The 20,358-nt window shown below is 43.5% G+C and overlaps 1 protein-coding gene across 1 annotated transcript in view; it reads right to left on the bottom strand.

The window, feature by feature from the left end:
• Window positions 1-20,358, bottom strand: part of fbxo41 (F-box protein 41) — a 177,415-nt gene that overhangs the window by 101,070 nt on the left and 55,987 nt on the right. Inside the window, exons 7-8 of the mRNA XM_059650909.1 lie at window positions 18,158-18,399; window positions 5,907-6,022 (exon numbers count right to left, since the gene is read on the bottom strand). Of these exons, the coding sequence (XP_059506892.1) occupies window positions 5,907-6,022; window positions 18,158-18,399 (358 nt within the window). The remainder of the gene's footprint in view (window positions 1-5,906; window positions 6,023-18,157; window positions 18,400-20,358) is intronic.

Raw genomic sequence — 20,358 nt, 5'->3', positions numbered from 1 at the left:
AGTCAATGGATTTGAAATGAGTGTCAGTGGTGAGTCGGTTCACAGAGATGGAGACAGAGATATCCAGGAATGGGGAGTGATGTGTAAGAAATGGTCCAGGTGAATTTGAGGGTGCAGTGGAAGGTATTGGCAAAGTTGATAAACTGCTCACAATCCTTTGTGAGAGCACGAGGCAACGCTGATACAGTCATCAATAAAGCGGAGAAAAAGGTGGGCGTTGGGTCATGTGGTGAAAAGTAGGATTTGTGTAGATTTAGAGTCTTTTTGTATGTGCAGACTCATGGGCTGAAGAGCCTCGTCTGTACTGTGTCAGTTGATGGCTCTCTGTCCCTTTTCAATTTTTCCCCCTCTAGGATTGGATTCCCCCATCCCAGAGAAAAGGCCTTGTCCATGCCATGCATAATTTTAAAAACTTCCATAAGATCAACCTACAGCCTCTGATGCTCCTAGGATCTTAGGCCCAGGCTATACAGCCTCTCCCTATAGATCAAACCCTCAAACCTTGCCAACATTCTCATAAATCTTTTCTCAGCTCTTTCATCTTTCCTCTAGCAGGGAGACGAGAACTAAACCCAGTATTCAAAAAGTGGCTTACCCAATGTCCAGTACAGCCACAACATGTCCTCCAAACTCCGGTACACAACACACTGGCCAATAAAGTCAAGTGTTCCAAAAGTTTTCATCACCACCCTGTCTACCCTGACTTCCCTTTCAACGAACTATGAACCCGCACCCTAAGGTCTTTTTGTTCAGTAACAAGACCTTACCATTCAGTGTATAAATCCTGCCCTGATTTGCATTCCCAAAATGCAGCACTCCATCTGCCACTCCTCGGCCCATTTGCCCATCTGATCAATGTGCCATTATACTCGGAGATAATTTTCTTCGCTGTCCACTATACCACCAATTTTGGAGTTATCTGCGAACTTACTAACCATATCTCCTATATTCAAAACAAAATCATTTATAACCCTAACTCTTGAGAGCCATCGACTGATACAGTACAGACGAGGCTCTTCAGCCAATGAGTCTGCACATAAAATAATCAGCGGGTTAAATAGGGTGGATAGGGAGAGCCTTTTTGCTAGGATGGTGACAGCGAGCACGAGGGGGCATAGCTTTAAATTGAGGGGTGATAGATATAGGACAGATGTCAGAGATAGTTTCTTTACTCAGAGAGTAGTAAGGGAATGGAATGTTTTGCCTGCAACGGTAGTAGATTCGCCAACTTTAAGTACATTTAAGGACAAGCATATGGACGTACATGGAATAGTGTAGGTTAGATGGGCTTCAGATCGGTATGACAGGTCGGCACAACATCAAGGGCTGAAGGACCTGTACTGTGCTGTAATGTTCTATATTCCAGCACAGCGGCTCAGTGGTTAGGACTGCTGCTGCACAGTGCCTGGTTTGATTTCAATCTTGGGTAAGTCATCTATGTGGAGTTTGCACATTCCCGCTGTGTCTGTGTGGTTTTCCTCTGGGTGATCTAGTTTCCTCCCACAGTCCAAACGTGTACAGGTTAAGTGGATTGGCCATTTCCAGTTTCCCATAGTTTCCAGAGATGTGCATATTATGTGGGTTAACCATGGGAAATGCAGGGTTACAGAAACAGGGTAGGTCTGGGTGGGATGCTCGTGGACAGGCGGTTAGACTCAATGGGCCAAATAGCCTGCTCCCTCAATGTAGGGATTCTACTCTAATGATTATACCCCATTTTCAGAACTGGTCAATGACCTCAAAGTCAACTCTTTTCCGTTCACAGATGCTGCCAAACCTGCCAATTTTCTTCTGCAATTAGTTTTTGTTTGTTTCAGATCTGTAGTAGTTGCATTTCTTTATTTCTGCCCTTTCAATGAGACCCTTGAAACTAAACCTGCTGAAAGCTCATAAATGTAGAATTTTAAACAGCAGCATACACAAATGGAAGCTTCTGACCCAGTAAATGCACACACTCAGACAAGGATAGAGCTTAACTCCAAAGGTAATCATGCAGAAGCAAGTTCAGCCTTCAGCACAGCAGTCAGTACTTGTCCCAATAGGCCTTGGCATCACCCCGGAGCCAAAGAAAGATCATACAGCATGCCTTAATGACTACTGCACGGCGGCTCCGACCTCCATAATTATGAAGTGCTTGTAGAAGTTAGTCTTGACTGACAGCAACTCCACCCATTTTTTTCAATTCATTTTGTGGGATGTGGGCGTCACTGACTGGCCAGAATTTCTTGCACGTCATTTGTTGCCCTTGAGAAGGTGGTGGTGACCTGCCTTCTTGAACCGCTGCATTCTTCTGCTGTGGGTTGATGCACAATGCTATTAAGGAGGGAATTCCAGGATTTTGACTCTGCAACTGTGAAGGAATGGCAGGATGGTGAGTGATTTGGAGGGGAACTTGGAGGTGGTGGTGTCCATGCATCTGCTGCTATTGTCCTTCAAGGTGGAAGTGGGCGTGGGTTTGGAAGGTGCTGTCTGAGGATCTTTGGTGAATTTCTGGAGTGCATCTTGTAGATAGTACACACTGCTGCGACTGAGCGTCCATGAGTGTAGGAGCAATCCACTCAAATGTAACTAGATTCTCAACTTTACCCATTGATCGCTTTCACTAAGAGTGAGCAACAACATCTCCTCCACGATAATCCTCAACACTGGTCCGTTGCAAGGCTGCATACTCAAGCCACTACCATATTCGTTATACACTCACAACTATGTGGTGAAATTCCACCACAATTTCATTTACCAGTTTTACTGATGACACCAACATTGTAGATCAGATCTCAAATAACAAGACAGGGTACACGAAAGTGGCTCAGTGCTTAGCAACAATAGCCTCTCCATCAACATCAGCAAAACAAAAGACACTGACTTCAGGAAGTGGTGTGGAAGGCTCGTCCCGTCACCACGAGTGGCACAGAGATAGAGATGGTTGAGAGCATCAAGTTTTTGGGAGGGATGATCACGAACAATCTGTCCTGGTCCAAACACGATGATGCAATGGTCGAGAAAACTAGGGAAATTCAGCGTGTCTCAAGTGACTGTTACTAATTTTTATAGCTGCACCATGGAAAGCATCCTATCTGAAGCATCATAGCATGGTCTGGCAACTGCTCTTCCTAAGACAGCAGCAAGCTATCATCGTATTATGAACACCGCATGATCCATCACACAAACCAGCCTTTCATCGACTGACTCTATCCATACTTCCCACTGCCTTGAAAAGGCAATCAACATAACCAAAAACACCTGCCACCCTGGTTTTACTCTCTTCCACCCTCTTCCATTGGATAGAAGATATAAAATGTGAATAGCGAGTTTTGAGAAGATTTGTAGCTCAGGTTGAGGTTCTGGATGCAAGTTTGCTCGCTGAGCTGGAAGGTTCATTTTCAGACGTTTCATCACCATTCTAGGTAACATCATCAGTGAGCCTCCGGTGAAGCGCTGGTGTTATGTCCCGCTTTCTATTTATCTGTTCAGGTTTCCTTGGGTTGCTGATATCATTTCCTGCATCGGTGATGTCATTTCCTGTTCTTTTTCTCAGGGGATGGTAGATTGGCTCCAAATCAATGTGTTTGTTGATGGAGTTCCGGTTGGAATGCCATGCTTCTAGGAATTCTCGTGCGTGTCTTTGTTTGGCTTGTCCTAGGATGGATGCGTTGTCCCAGTCAAAGTGATGTCCTTCCTCATCTGTATGTAAGACTAAAACACCTAGCAGAAGACTCACGCCACTCCATTCACTCCACCCAAGAATTCCTGAACACCATCAAAGACACCAAGATAGAAGAGAATGAAATAATGGTCTCCTTTGACGTAACAGCCCTGTTCACATCCATCGACATCAACGTGGCCAAAGAAACACTGACTACGCTATTAGAAGAACCAAAGGCACATACACCAGACACCACCAAACTCATCAGTAAGGACAACATCATCAAGCTAGTGGACCTATGCCTTACCACCCACTTCACTTTCAATAGCAAAACCTACAGACAAACCAACGGAACACCCATGGAATCTCCGGTATCAGGGTTCTTAGCAGAGGCAGTAATGCAGAGACTCGAACAACAGCTCTGCCAACCATCCAACCCAAACTTTGGGTCTGCTATGTTACCTAGAATGGTGACAAAATGTCTGAAAACGAACCTTCCAGCTCAGCGAGCAAACTTACATCCAGAATCTCAACCTGAGCTACAAATCTTCTCAAAACTCGCTATTCACATTTTATATCTTCTATCCGATGGAAGAGGGTGGAAGAGAGTATAACCAGGGTGGCAGGTGTTTCTGGTTATTGGCAACAAAACAAATTAGAGGAAACCTTCAAGACCATCAGTAATACCCTTACTGGCATAAAATTCACAAAAGAGGAGGAAAACATTTAAGCGACTGCTGGACATGCGCATGGACAGCAGTGAATTGAGGGGAACGTAGGTTAGGTTACTTTATTTTTGGATTAGGATTATTTCACGGCACAACATTGTGGGCCGAAGGGCCTGTACTGTGCTGTACTTTTCTATGTTCTACGTTCTATGTTCTAAAACAGCAACAAACTGCCATTCCTAGATGTCACAGTAGAGCGAACAGTCAATGGGGAACTTCAAACCAGCGTCTACAGGAAAACAACACATACAGACCAAATACTGAACTACAGAAGCAACCATCCCAACACCCACAAACGAAGCTGCATTAGAACATTATTTCAATGAGCCACCACACACTGCAGCACAGAGGAACTACGCAGAGCAGAGGAAAATTACCTATACAGCGTATTCAAAAAGAATGGGTACCCTATGAACACAGTCCGCCGAGTTCTCAGCAACAAACCCAAACAAACAGACAAAACGGGCTCAGAAACCATAACCACTCTCCCCTACATCAAAGACATCTCGGAAATGACTGCCAGACTACTCAGACCTCTTGGCATCATGGTAGCCCACAAACCCACCAACACACTAAAACAGCAGCTAATGAACTTAAAAGACTCTATACAGACAACAAGCAAAACGAACGTCATCTACAAAATACCTTGCAAGAACTGTGACAAACACGACATTGGACAAGCAGGCAGAAAACTAGCCACCAGGATACATGTACATCAACTAGCCACAAAACGACATGACCCACTATCACTAGTATCCTTACATACAGATGAGGAAGGACACCACTTTGATTGGGACAACACATCCATCCTAGGACAAGCCAAACAGGGACACGCACGAGAATTCCTAGAAGCATGGCATTCCAACCGGAACTCCATCAACAAACACATTGATTTGGAGCCAATCTACCATCCTCTGAGAAAAAGAACAAGAAATGACATCAACACAGGAAATGACATCACCAACCCAAGGAAACCTGAACAGATAAATAGAAAGCGGGACATAACACCAGCGCTTCATCGGAGGCTCACTGATGATGTTACCTAGAATGGTGACGAAACGTCTGAAAACGAACCTTCCAGCTCAGCGAGCAAACTCACATCCATAAAATGTGAGTGCACATATGGCCAGGTTCAAGAACAGCTTTTTCCCGCTGTTATCACACTTTTGAATGGATCTCTCAAATATTAATGTTCATTGCTCTCTCTGCACTTTTTCTGAGGATCTAACACTGATTTGTGCACTCTGTTCTGCTATCATGATGTACTCTGTATGGTATGCATTGCCAGTAATCGCACGCAACACAGCACTTTTCACTGTATGTCAGTACATGTAACAACAATAAATCCAATCAAATCAAATCCTGCCTATCCTTATGTCATCCTTTCAATACAACCCTCTTCTCCCTTCTCCTTCATGTCTATTTAGCCGCTTCCTAAATGTAGCTGTTTAATTTGCTATATACACTCTCTTGATTTTGAGTCTATAATTCTCACCATTCTAAGCAGTCTTGATAATGCATGAGTTGATACTCACTGTGTGTTTTTAAGATATTCCTCTTTACTTTCCTTTTTTCCTTTTGGACGAGGTTTAATGCCTTGCAGAGTGAGGGAGTGTGTCTGTGTACACCATTGGGAAAGGGTCACCATAAACTGAAACATACAGAAAATACAGATCCAATAAATGCAATCCAAAGAGATTTCAGCTGTATACATGGATAAAAACAACAGCTTCAGAATGATACTAAAGAGTAAATAAATAATACCATGCGTTTCTGCAGCAAATTTCATCTGCCATATTTTTGCCACATCACCGTGTCCTTTTGAAATATAACACTATTGTCCTCAATTCAAAATACTTGCATGGGAAAATTTTTTATAGTTTGTATTGTACACCAAGATCTAGATTTTTAATATATTTGAGGAATACTGGGCTGTTAACACTAATCCCTGAGAAATTGCACTATAAAGTGTTCTTCACTCTGAAAACAACTGCTATTGTTTCCGGTCTCTAAATTAATGTTTGTCCATACTGTTATTGCGTCATCTTTTCCATGGATCAGTTGATGTCTGAGCTTCTACCAATCCCCTTATTATGAAGCACTGTTTCCTAAATTCACTCCTGAAAGATTTAGCTTTAATTTTTACATTATTCCTCCTCATCCTAGATTCACTGGTTTGTTTAATGTTTCTTTATAACTTAACATTTGAACTTGCAGTACATTGTCAACGGTGTAACCCATTTGGAGTATTCAGTCACATAAAAATAGAAGCAGAAATTCCTATTTATCCAACCCCAAAACTAAACATTCATAGAACATACAACATAACAGCACAGTACAGGCCCTTCGGCCCTCGATGTTGCGCCAACCTGTCATACCGATCTCAAGCCCATCTAACCTACACTATTCCATGTACGTCCATATGCTTATCCAATGACAACTTAAGTGTACCTAAAGTTGGCGAATCTACTACTGTTGCAGGCAAAGCGTTCCATTCCCTTACTACTCTCTGAGTAAAGAAACTACCTCTGACATCTGTCCTATATCTTTCACCCTTCAATTTAAAGCTATACCCCCTCATGCTTGCCGTCACCATCCTAGGAAAAAGGCTCTCACTAGCCACCCTATCTAACCCTCTGATTATTTTATATGTTTCAATTAAGTCACCTCTCAACCTTCTTCTCTCTAATGAAAACAGCCTGAAGTCCTTCAGCCTTTCCTCGTAAGACCTTCCCTCCATACCAGGCAACATCCTAGTAAATCTCCTCTGCACCCTTTCCAAAGCTTCCACATCCTTCTCATAATGCGGTGACCAGAACTGTACGCAATACTCCAAGTGCGGCCGCACCAGAGCTTTGTACAGCTTCACCATAACCTCTTGGTTCCGGAACTCGATCCCTCTATTAATAATTCTCAAGAATAATTAAAATAACTGAATGAATATCACAATTAACACTTGCAGCTTCAGTGAGCAGCATTCCATTATTCATGGCCTATTTACCCTAAATCTGCAAAGAAGAAAATATAATCAATTTTCAAGTGTTTCTTCTTTATTCTGTGTATTTACATTGAAACAACAAGAAGTCCTCAAGACATATTTCATTCAGCATGTAGCGTGAAAGGAAAATGATTTCAACACTCTGCAATAATGAACCTGATCCAAGCGATGAAACTACAGGAATCACTGTAAAAATCGATCAATATCTGTCAAGCCAGTTTTATGGCTATCTGAAACAATCTTCAGGCTGGTTTGTAAATACAGTGCCGAAAATTCTCTGAGTGGCCTTTCTATCCAGCCTGTGATTTCTTGTTTTTGGCAAGTGAAGCCCCACAGTGGCTTTTTCATCTTTGCCGCAATTAAGGATTTTAAATGGTTAATTAATAGTCACTTGAAGTTTGTCTTCCATCTTAGTTTTGAGATCCAGAGGACAGATTTTGGCTCGGGTTTTAGAATTGTGGGGTGCAGGTTGGGTGAGATGTGTCAAAGGGTTTCATTCCAGGACCTGATTTAGGATCAGGCAACCCTCCCAGGATCTAGGCCCCACAGTGGTGCCACCTGCCCCTCCTTCAAATTAAGACTTCACCAGTATACCAGGCAATGGCTTACACATCACTCCTTTACGGCTGTGAGGCATGGACTGTTCATCCGCATTACATAAAGCAAATAGATGCATCAAACTTTCACTACTTAAGCCTTATATACAAACTTGAGTGATTGAACAAAATCCCTAACACCAAAGTTTTTGCAAAGTTCTGCACACCTAATATCCTGAGCATGCTTACCAGAGCTCAGCTTCACTGGGTCATACTGTGAGGCTTACATAAGGACAGGCCATATGACTGTAAAAAATAGGAAGAAGTAGACTTTTCTGACCCTTGATAACAAAGTGTGAAGCTGGATGAACACAGCAGGCCAAGCAGCATCTCAGGAGCACAAAAGCGGATGTTTCAGGCCTAGACCCTTCATCAGAGAGGGGGATGGGGAGAGGGTTATCCCCCTTTTCTGATGAAGGGTCTAGGCCCGAAACGTCAGCTTTTGTGCTCCTGAGATGCTGCTTGGCCTGCTGTGTTCATCCAGCTCCACAATTTGTTATCTTGGATTCTCCAGCATCTGCAGTTCCCATTATCTCTGACCCTTGAGCCTGCTTAGCTATTCAAACGGATCATGCTTGATTCTACATTCCTCACATCCAGTTTCCTGCCCTTTCCCCATAACCCTTGATTCCCTGCTAATCAGGAATCTAACTCAGCCTGAAATATACACAAAGACTGTGCCTCCACTCAGTGACATGGAGTTTCAAAGACTCTCACCCTCTGAGAGAAGAAATTCCTCCTCATCTTAAATCGGTGTCCATTTATTCTGAGACTGTACCCTCTGATCCAGATTCTCCATGAGGGGAAACTTCCTCTCAGTATTTATCTAGTCAAGGCCTTGAAAATCCTTGTATTTCATCATAGAATCATTATCATCATTAAACCCCTACAGTGTAGAAGCAGGCCATTCGGCCCATCAAGTCCACACCGATCCACTGAAGAGATCCCACCCAGATTCAACACCCCCATTCCTATAATCCTGCATTTCTCATTGCTGCCCCACCTACCCTACACATCCTTGGACACTACGGGTAATGTAGTTGTGCAATACTTTGTCAAATGTATTTTGTAAAGCCACTTAAATCTCCAGAAATTCATTTAACATTGTCTTCTCTTCTGAATTCCACATGGCTCTTCCAAGTTAAAATACATTTGAGCAAGTTGCCTTTCTTTTTGGCCTGAATTATTCTAAATGTCTTCTCACTACTGAGGTTAAACTGATAGGCCTGTACTTATTTGGATTATTCTTACAGCCCCCTTTTGAACAGGGGTGCAATGCTTTAAATTCTCAAGTACTTTAGCACCATCCCTGAGTCTGTGGAAAATGGGAATATTATGTACTACACCTTTAGAATTTCCACTCTAATCTCCTTCAGTATCCCATCTGTTCCTGGTACCTTGTAAAATTTAAGTAGAAACAGTCTTTCAACTTTCTTTTCTCATCAATTTTAAAACCTTAAAGAATATTAATTACATCTTTTCTTGAAATTCATTCACAGAATATGGCTGTTGCTGGCTTGCACACCATTTATTGCAAATTCTTAACTGCCCTAGGGAAAGTGATGGCAAACTGTCTCTATGGACTGCCACATTCATTAGCCTGTTTTACATGTGCATGCCATTAGGGAGGAAGTCTCAGGATTTTGATTCAATGACAGTGACGAAACAGCAAGGTATTTCTAAGTCAGGACGGTAAGTGGCTTAGAGGGCAACTTGCAGGTAGCATTGTTCCCTTGTATCTGCTCTCCTTGTCTTCTGGATTGAAGTGGTTGTGGGAGTCAAAAGTGCTGTTGATGGCAAGAGCTGGGACTAGTAATCCAAAGATCAAAATGATGTTTGAGGCCTGGCTTCAAATTCCACCATGGAGGATCGTAAAATTTGAATTCAATAAAAATCTGAGGTAAAAAGTCTAATAATTACTGTGAAAGATATGTGGAACAGTCCCTCTTCCGCAGTTACATTGGCACTAGCAATCACCTCTTCCTTGGCTACATTGATGACTGCACCAGTACTGCCTTATGCTCCCATGAGGAGCATGACCAGCTCATCTGCTTTACTAACACATTTCACTTCTACCTCAATGTCACCCTGACCATTTCCAATACCTCGCCCCACCCCGGTTCCTGGGCCTCTCTGTCTCCATCTCTGATAACCACCTCAACAGCGACATCAATTTCAAGCCCGCCAATTCCCACAGCTACGTTGACTACACCTCCTCTCACCTGTGAATGTGATGCCACACTCCCAACTCCTTTGCTTCCACTGCATCTGCTCCCAAGATAGAGCATTCCACACCTTGACAACCTTGATGTACTCCTACTTCAAGGGCCATAACATCCCCCCTCTGGTGATTCATAATGCTTTCAATTACACCTCTTGCATTTCCTGCACTTCTGCCCTCAAACTCCCCCAACAAAAATAAGGACAGAGTCCCCTGACCCTCCATGCCAACCCACCAACCTCTGCATTCAACACACCTTCCTCTGCCACTTTCGCCAACTACAACCTAACCCCAACATCAAAGAAATATTTCCCTCTTGACCCTTATCTGGCTTCCGTGGGGGCTGCTCACTCCACGACCACCTTGTCTGCTCCACACTGCCTAGCGACTCCACCACACCCAGTACCTTTCCCTGCAAACGCAGAAGGTGCTAATCTGTACCTATACCTCCACTCTCACATCCATCCAAGGACCCAAACAATCTTTCCAAATTCAACAGGGATTCACCTGGACATCCTCCAATCTGGCCTATAATATCCGTTGCTCCCGATGTTGTCTCCTCTACATCAGTGAGACCAAGCACAGATTCGGGATCGATTCACAGAGCATCTGCGCTCTCTACACGATAATCAACAACACCTTCTGATTGCCAATCATTTTAAACAATCATTTTAGACATATAAAATAATCAGAGGGTTAGATCAGGTGGATAGGGAGAGCCTTTTTCCTAGGATGGTGACGGCGAGCACAAGGGGGCATAGCCTTAAATTGAGGGGTGAAAGATATAGGACAGATGTCCCACTCCCACTCCCTGGTGACATGTCCATCCTGGGCCTCCTCCAGTGTCACAATGAAACCACATGCAATCGGAGAACATCACCTCACATTCCACCTCGGGAGCTGACAGCCTGATTGCCGCAACATAGAATACACCTGTCTCAAAATATCCCCAACACCGGCCTCATCTTATGTCCAACAACCCCTCTCATAACTGCCTCCATTTTCTGGCACAACCTGTCTTTCTTCCTCACCTATTTGCCCCACCCTTCCCATGACCTATCTCGACAATCCCCTCCTTGCTTCCACCTACCACCATCCTAATTACCCTCCACAACCCCACACCCCCACCTATTTATTTTTGAGCTCCCTTTCCCCTCCCTAGTCCTGATGAAGGGTGTAAAACATTGACTTTCCTGCTCATCTGACCTCCTGCGTTCCGCCACCTCCACAATGTATTGGCAAACAGTGTGAAATTATGGCTGATTGTTGTAAAACCCATAGTTCACTCTTGCTCTTTAGAGAAAGTAGTCTGCCGTCCTCACCTGGTGCAGCCAACATGTAGAACATAGAACATTACAGCACAGTACAGGCCCTTCGGCCCTCGATGTTGTGCTGACCTGTCATACCGATCTCAAACCCATCTAACCTACAGTATTCCATGTATGTCCATATGAATGTCCAATGATGACTTAAATGTACCTAAAGTTGGCGAGTCTACTACTGTTGCAGGCAAAGCATTCCATTCCCTTACTAGTCTCTGAGTAAAGAAACTACCTCTGACATCTGTCCTATATCTTTCACCCATCAATTTAAGGCTATGCCCCCTTGTGCTCGCCGTCACCATCCTAGGAAAAAGGCTCTCCCTATCCACCCTATCTAACCCTCTGATTATTTTATATGTCTCAATTAAGTCACCTCTCAACCTTCTTCTCTCTAACGTAATTCCAGATCTATGGAAAAGTGGTTAAGTCTCAACTGCCTTCTAGGGGCGGCACGATGGCTCAGTGGTTAGCATTGCAGCCTCACAGCGCCTGGGACTCAGGTTCAATTCCACCCTCGGGCAACAGTCTGTGCGGAGTTTTCACATTCTCCTCATGTCTGCGTGGGTTTCCTCCGGGTGCTCTGGTTTCCTTCCACAGTCCAAAGATGTGCAGGTTAGGTGGACTGGCCATGCTAAATTGCCCGTAGTGTTCAGGGGTGTGTAGGTTATAGTGGGATGGGCCTGGGTGAGATGCTCCAAACGGCGGCCTGGTCTTGTTGGGCCGAAGGGCCTGTTTCCACCCTGTAGGGAATCTAGTCTAAAATGGCCTAGAAAGCCACTCAGTTGTAACAATTACTAAGAAATCTCAAAGGACGACCAAACCCAAATGGATCATGTGGCATTGACCTAAGCACTGAAAAATGCAATGGTAAACACAGCCCTGTAGATCCTGCAAAATTCTCCTTACAAACATCTGTCCAACACACCAGTCAAGCAATACCTTGACAGCCACACTCATGAAATCATACCTTACAGACAATGTCCCACACAGCAAAGTCACTATCCCTGGATGTATCCTGTCCCATCAGCACCACAGACACAGAGGTGGTGGCAATATATATACTTCTATCGGGTCGCTCCTTAGTTCTGACACGACAGTGAAAGCAAACCAAGTTTTTCCGACTTCTGTTTATACCTAAAACTCAACAATGCATTCAACGTTCTGGAAAATATCTTATGCACCTTCTCCAAAGCCTCTATATCATAGGATCATAGAATCCCTACAGTGTGAAAACAGGCCTTTCGGCCCAAGAAATCCACACTGACCCTCAAAGTATCCCACACAGACCCATTCCTCACAATCCATCCAATCTACACATCTCTGAACACTAACAGGAAATTTAGCATGACTAAGCCATTTAACCTGCACATCTTTGGTCTGAGGGATGAAACCGGAGCACCCAGAGTCAGAGGAGTTGTGGATAGTGCAGAAGGATGCTGCAGGTTAGCAAGGGACATAGATAAGCTGCAGAGCTGGGCTGAGAGGTGGCAAATGGAGTTTAATGCAGAAAAGTGTGACGTGATTCACTTTGGAAGGAGTAACAGGAACACAGACCAGTGAGCCTTACGTCTGTTGTGTTGTAGGAAAAGTTTTGGAAATGATTATAAGAGATAGGATTTATAATCATCTCGCAAGCAACAATTTGATTGGAGATAGTCAGCATGGATTCGTCAAGGGCAGGTCGTGTCTCACAAACTTCATTGAGTTTTTTTGAGAAGGTGAACAAGCATGTGGATGAGAGTAGGGCAGTTGATGTGCTGTACATGGGCTTCAGTAAAGCCTTTGATAAGGTTCCACATGGTAGGTTATTGGAGAAAATGCAGAGGCATGGGATTGAGGGAAATTTAGCAGTTTGGATTAGAAACTGGCTTTCTGTAAGAAGGCAACAAGTGGTGGTTGGTGGAAAATACTCAGCCTAGAGTCAGGTCACTGGTGGTGTGCCTCAAGGATCTGTTTTGGGACCACTGCTGTTTGTCATTTTTATAAATGGCTTGGATGCAGGCATAGGTGGATGGGTTAGTAAGTTTGCAGATGACACTAAAGTCGGTAGAATGGTGGACAGTGTGGAAGGATGTTGCAGGTTGCAGGGAGACTTGAATAAACTGCAGAATTGGGCTGAAAGGTGGCAAATGGAGTTCAATAAGGATAAATGTGAGGTCATTCACTTTGGGATGAATAACAGGAAGGCAGAATATTGGGTCAATGGAAAGATTCTTGGTAGCGTGGATGTGCAGAGGGATCTTGGTGCCCATGTACACAGATCCCTGAAGATTGCCACCCAGGTTGATAGTTCTGTTAAGAAGGCATATGGTGTGTTAGGTTTTATTGGTAGAGGAATTGAGTTCTAGGGCCATGATGTCATGCTGCACCTGTACAAAACGCTAGTGCGGCCTCACTTGGAATATCGCGTACAGTTCTGGTTACCTCAATACAGAAAGGATGTGGAAGCGTTGGAAAAGATGCAGAGGAGGTTTACCAGGATGTTGCCTGGTCTGGGGAAAAGGTCTTATGAGGAAAGGCTGAGGGACTTGGGTCTGATCTCATTGGTGAGAAAAAGGCTAAGAGGGGATTTTATAGAGACATACAAGATGATCAGAGGATTAGATAGGGTGGACAGTGAGAGTCTTTTTCCTAGGATGATGACGTCGGCTTGTACAAGGGGGCATAGCTACAAATTGATGGGTGATAGATTTAAGATAGATGTCAGAGGCAGGTTCTTTACTCAGAGAGTGGTAAGGGTGTAGAATGCCCTGCCTGACAATGTAGCTAACTCAGCCACATTAGGGCATTTAAACTGTCCTTGGATAAGCATATGGATAATGATGGGATAGTGTAGGGGATGGGCTGAGATTAGTTCACAGATCGGCGCAACATCGAGGGCTGAAGGGCCTGTACTGCGCTTTAATGCTGTTTGTTCTATGTTCCCAATTCTTCTGTTCAAAAGACTTAGCAATGAAGGCAAGCCTGCCAAACACCTTTTTAACCAGCTTGTCTTCATATGATTTTCAATGCTTTACAGACAGGGAGGACCCATGGGTTCTGGAACAGTCGGAAAGGTAGTCGAGGAGCTGGGCACGTTTTGCTTCTGCAACATTGCAGCTTTCACATGGTACAAGTGCTTATTCAGGACTATTCCACCTGCCCGAATTTTATACGTCACTGAACCTGATCTCGTGTCCACCATGCCTCATATCCATGCAGGGACATTCCTGTTGTACCTACACCAAACTTTGTTCCCTGAAGTAAACTGTCTATCTTGCTTAACAAAGTGTTGTGTTGGCATTCGTGATGTCGTTTCACCCTCTTCCCCCCAAACCTCCACCCTCTCCCAGGTCTGGGAATATCAGGTTTAAACTGATGCAAAGTTTTCTCCCCATGAACAACTCTGTTGGAACTATCCCTGTAGTTGCATGAGAGGTGGTCCTATAATCAAATAGGCAACCAGTACAGTTTGGTATCTAGTGAAGCCGTAGGCTGTTTCTCTGAGCCTGCCTCCAAAGTTTTGACTGCTCTTTCTGTCAAACCACTGGATGATGAATAGTATGGAGCTGTCCTTATATGATGAATACCATTCAATTTCAGGAAATACTCAAGTTACCCACTGGTAAAAGATGGCCTGTTATCTGTTGCCAACTCCTTTAGGAATCCATGTATTGGCAAAGGATGTGCGCAGTTTATCTGTCTTTGCCCTGTTGTTTGACAAATGAACTCTATTCACTGCCAGCCATGTTGAGTGGGCATCCACATGACTAAGAATGCTGAGCCCATGAAAGTACCAGCAGAGTCGAAGTTTAACCAAGTCCAAGGTACACTCAGCCATTCCCATGAATGACGGGGAGATGCTGGCAGTAATTTTTGTCCTTGTTGTCACTCTGGGCACTGTCCCACCAACACGGCTGTGTCTGCATCAAATTCAGGCTGCCAGACATGACATCTCACCAACATTTTCATTCTGAAACCCTTGGATGACCTTAGCAGAGTTCAGCTCGTGTCTGGTGGTGACGTTTGCATGGTAAATTATTCTTGCTCCCCATGATAATTTGTCATCCTTTGCTGTGATCCGGTCTCTCTGAGTCCAAAAAAAGTTTCAATTCTGATTGTGACAGCCCTTTGGTTTCTCCCACAGTACAGGCCCTTCGGCCCTCGATGTTGCGCCGACCTGTGAACTAATCTAAGCCCATCCCCTACACTATCCCATTGTCATCCACATGCTTATCCAAGGACTGTTTAAATGCTGTTTTAGTTTTGCCAGGACCAGGTCCTTCTGTGTCCAAAGTCTGATATTGTCAGCTGTGACTGGAAGTGTCTCCAGAAAATTTTAAACCATTATGTACTCTTAGACCATAAGGCATAAGACGCAGGAGTGGAAGTAAGTTCACTCTGCCATTTAAATCATGGCTGACGGGCATTTCAACTCTTCCAGTGGCAGTACCATTGGTAGTGTATCTGCCAGTGGGAGGCAGCTCAATGCATTCTCATTTGCTACTTGGCCTCTCAAGTTGGTGTTCCAACTTGTAATTATATGGGCAGCACTGCCTTGTCCCCTTTAAGTAGACCTAGCGTGGGTTTGTGGTCTGTTCCAAGGTATTAGTGAACAGGAGCAAGTGTCCATGTACACAGATCGTTGAAAGTTGCCACCCAGGTTGACAGGGCTGTTAAGAAGGCATACAGTGTTTTAGCTTTTATTAATAGAGGGATCCAGTTCCAGAACCAAGAGGTTATGCTGAAGCTGTACAAAACTCTGGTGCGGCCGCACTTGGAGTATTGTGTGCAGTTCTGGTCACCGGATTATAAGAAGGATGTGCAAGCTTTGGATAGGGTGCAGAGGAGATTTACTAGGATGTTGCCTGATATGGAGGGAAGGTCTTACGAGGAAAGGCTGAGGGACTTGAGGCTGTTTTCATTAGAGAGAAGAGGGTTGAGAGGTGACTTGATTGAAACATATAAAATAATCAGAGGGTTAGATAGGGTGGATAGGGAGAGCTTTTTTCCTAGGATGATGACGGCGAGCACAAGGGGGCATAGCTTTAAATTGAGGGGTGAAAGATATAGGACAGTTGTCAGAGGTAGTTTCTTTACTCAGACAGTAGTAAGGGAATGGGACGATTTGCCTGCAACGGTAGTAGATTCGCCAACTTTAGGTACATTTAAGTCGTCATTGGATAAGCATATGGACGTACATGGAATAGTGTAGGTTAGATGGGCTTGAGTTCGGTATGACAGGTCGGCACAACATCGAGGGCCAAGGGGCCTGTACTGTGCTGTAATGTTCTATGTTCTATGTTTGACCCCTCAAGCCTACTACACCATTCAATGGGATCATGGTCGATCTGACATTCCTCTTGCCTACTTTTCTGTATTTTCCAAATTGCGTCCCAAATTCAAGTCCAAATCATTAATGTATATAACAAACAGCAAGGGTCGCAACTCCAGGCCCTGTGGAACACTACTTCAAACATTGATCCATTTGCAAGGGGAGCCATCAATCATTACCCCTTGTTTACTGTTACAGCTTTGGATCCAATTCAATACATTACCCTGTATCCCATGGGATTTACTTTTATGGCCAGTCTTCCATGTGGGGCCTTGTCAAAAGCCTTTCTAAAATCCATGTAGACAATATCCCACTACACAACCCTCATCGATCCTACTTGTCACTTTCTCAAAGAACTCAATCAAATTTGGAAGGTGGGACCTTCCCTTACAAAGCCATGCTGATCGTCCCTGACTAGTCTCTGCCTTTCAAGGTGATAGCTGATCTGCTCTCTCAGGACTGAGTCTAACAATTTGCCTACTATCAAAGAAAGACTAACTGGCCTATAATTGTTTGGCATTTTGTTTGTAGCCTTTTAAAACAACGGAACCACATCTGCATTCCTCCAATCCGCTGGCACCTCACCTGTGTCGAGTGAATATTGGAAAATAATCCTCAGGCCATCTGCTATTTCCTCCCTGGCCACCTTCAATATCCTAGGGAATACTCTATTTGGCCCTGGTGATGTATCCACTTTCCAACTAATAAGGTGGAGGTATTACATGTTTTAGCCGGCATAAATGTGTATAAATCACTGAGATTTATCCCAGACTGCGATGGAGGCAAGGGAGGAGACCACTTGGATCCTGGTGGAGATATGCATCCGTGAAGCAGAGTAGGCTATGGACAAAGTGCAGGTTAATTATTTTCGTATGTTTTGGTGTTTGTTGGTCGGCATAGGTAGGCCAAATAACCTGTTTCTATTTTGCATGACTATGACAATATATGCATGGATGACACCCTAAAATAACCAAGATCACAAAGTGTGGAGCTGATGAACACAGCAAGCCAAGCAGCATCTTAGGAGCAGGAAAGCTGACATTCTGGGCTGAGTCCCTTCATCAGAAATTTCTGCTTGGCCGCTTGGCCTGCTGTGTTCAATCAGTTCCACACCTTGTTATCTCGGATTCTCCTGCATCTACAGTTCCTTTTAACCCTAAAATGACCACACTGGTCACCAAGGCCCATAGACACGCTGATGCTGATTTTAGTGAAGATAAAATTCTCTGTTCATATATTCTTTTGAGATGTTATTACAGTACTCAGCTAAACAACTGTTCCTAATTTGAGTAAATTATGTCCATTTCACTCTGATGTACAATGCATCATGAATACCTTGGAGGATACTCTAGCATTCTCCAACAGAACTCTAGTCCAAACTGCTGGATGCCTTGCCACATATTTCCAGTCCCGACAGACCTCAGCTGTTTTCAGCAATGTCTTTGTGTCCAAGTAGGTGAAAATACAAAATAATGCTGCTCGCATCTTTAGAACCTCAGGGCTGATAACTTCATTTGATCGGGAAGGGCTGCCCTTTTGTAGTTTAGTTGCTTTGTAACTAACTGGTTTGGCATTACCTGAAAATAAATATGAAAGACATTAAATAGTAAGTTTCAGTGCCCAAAGAACTAACATGAATAAAGCCATTAAACATGTTCAAAATGTTTGACAATGAGTGACTAGAATGACACATAGCAACATCTTTTCATGTCCAAATCAGCCATGGATATTTGGATAGTTTGTACTTTAAAACCCTTCTTTCAAACTAAAATTAACACAATGACTTTGATATGATCCCCAAACAGGCCATTAATTCTTGCTAACAGGTGAGAACACCTGGTGATTAGCTGAAAGAATTAATCTAAAATGAACCTGGATCTGCACATGAAATGTTTTAATTTTTAAGGCTACAGATCAGGTGCTGTTAAGTGGAATTAGAATGAGCCATTATTTTACTCAGCTGCAGACACATGATGGGCTGAACGGCCTCTTTCTGTGCTGTAACTGTTCTTTGGTACCCTTTTACTTCCTAATTCCACCTAAGAGTTGTCCTACATGTTGTGAGCTTTCAGAGTTCGTTTAGTTTCTTTTAGGACTCAAACAAGTATTCAACGTAGCTCCGGAATTCACTTTGAATTATTGTAGAAACCACTACAGGTGTAGGCTTTTTGGCACTTTAAACCTGTTCTGCCATTCAATAGGATCATGACTGATTCACTTTATTCCTGCTTTCTCTCCAAGTCCCTCGATACCTTTAAAACATAGACATTTATCTTTCTCTTGAATATATTCAGTGACTCGTCCCCTTCAGCCTTCCATTGTTTGGAGCTATGAATTGTATGCTGACAGCTGAAAGTAACCTTTGAATTGCGAGCAACAGCTCGTTTTAAAAAATGAGAGGAGAACAACTAAAGATGTTTGTTTATGAAGCCAGACCTAGAAGTAAATTGCAGGTTGATTCTTGTACAAAGGTGCGCAGAAGTCTTTGATTCTGGAGATACATTATGCTCAAACAGATGGCAGAAATTGAATGTTAACCGGGGTCTCACAGGAAGACAACCAGTTTAACAACGAGAAGCAAAGTCTGAACTGTTTTTTGAACTATGTTTAAGTCATAAGAATTGTGCCTGTGAAACCTAGAAGATGGAGGTCTAGGCGCTTCCTGGTTGTCCAATCATTATCTACGCGTTGAAAGTTTGGAGAATAGAATATCTGTTTTAAGAATTAAGTTAATATTCCCTGGAGTCTACTAGAAAATATTTGCATGCCATCAGAAACCATGCAAAATATAATGCTATTTAGATGTAATGTTACATATTGTGGATAATAAAGTGTGAAGCTGGATGAACACAGCAGGGCAAGCAGCATCTCAGGAGCACAAAAGCTGACGTTTTGGGCCTAGAACCTTCATCAGAGCTTACATATTGTAGAGTCTGCCTAAGTGAACTACCAATTACATTGCTTTTCTCTTTTGGTTTATCCCTTAACTGTGTCCGTTTGCCTGTTTTTTGTTCTGCGAACAGAGACCTGAAGTAAGAATATTGGGTTTAAATCTTAGAAATTAATTAGATTACCTAATTGCTTAACTTTGCTCTGTCAACACTATTTATATTATTATATAGAACATAGAACATAGAACAGTACAGCACAGAACAGGCCCTTCAGCCCACAATGTTGTGCCGACCATTGATCCTCATGTATGCACCCTCAAATTTCTGTGACCATATACATGTCCAGCAGTCTCTTAAATGACCCCAATGACCTTGCTTCCACAACTGCTGCTGGCAACGCATTCCATGCTCTCACAACTCTCTGTGTAAAGAACCTGCCTCTGACATCCCCTCTATACTTTCCACCAACCAGCTTAAAACTATGACCCCTCGTGCTAGCCATTTCTGCCCTGGGAAATAGTCTCTGGCTATCAACTCTATCTATGCCTCTCATTATCTTGTATACCTCAATTAGGTCCCCTCTCCTCCTCCTTTTCTCCAATGAAAAGAGACCGAGCTCAGTCAACCTCTCTTCATAAGATAAGC

This window comes from Stegostoma tigrinum, chromosome 1 (assembly GCF_030684315.1).
Source record: "Stegostoma tigrinum isolate sSteTig4 chromosome 1, sSteTig4.hap1, whole genome shotgun sequence".
Taxonomy (NCBI): Eukaryota; Metazoa; Chordata; class Chondrichthyes; order Orectolobiformes; family Stegostomatidae; genus Stegostoma; species Stegostoma tigrinum.
The sequence above is the reverse complement of the archived record's forward strand: the minus strand, read 5'-3'. Positions and strand labels throughout refer to the sequence as shown.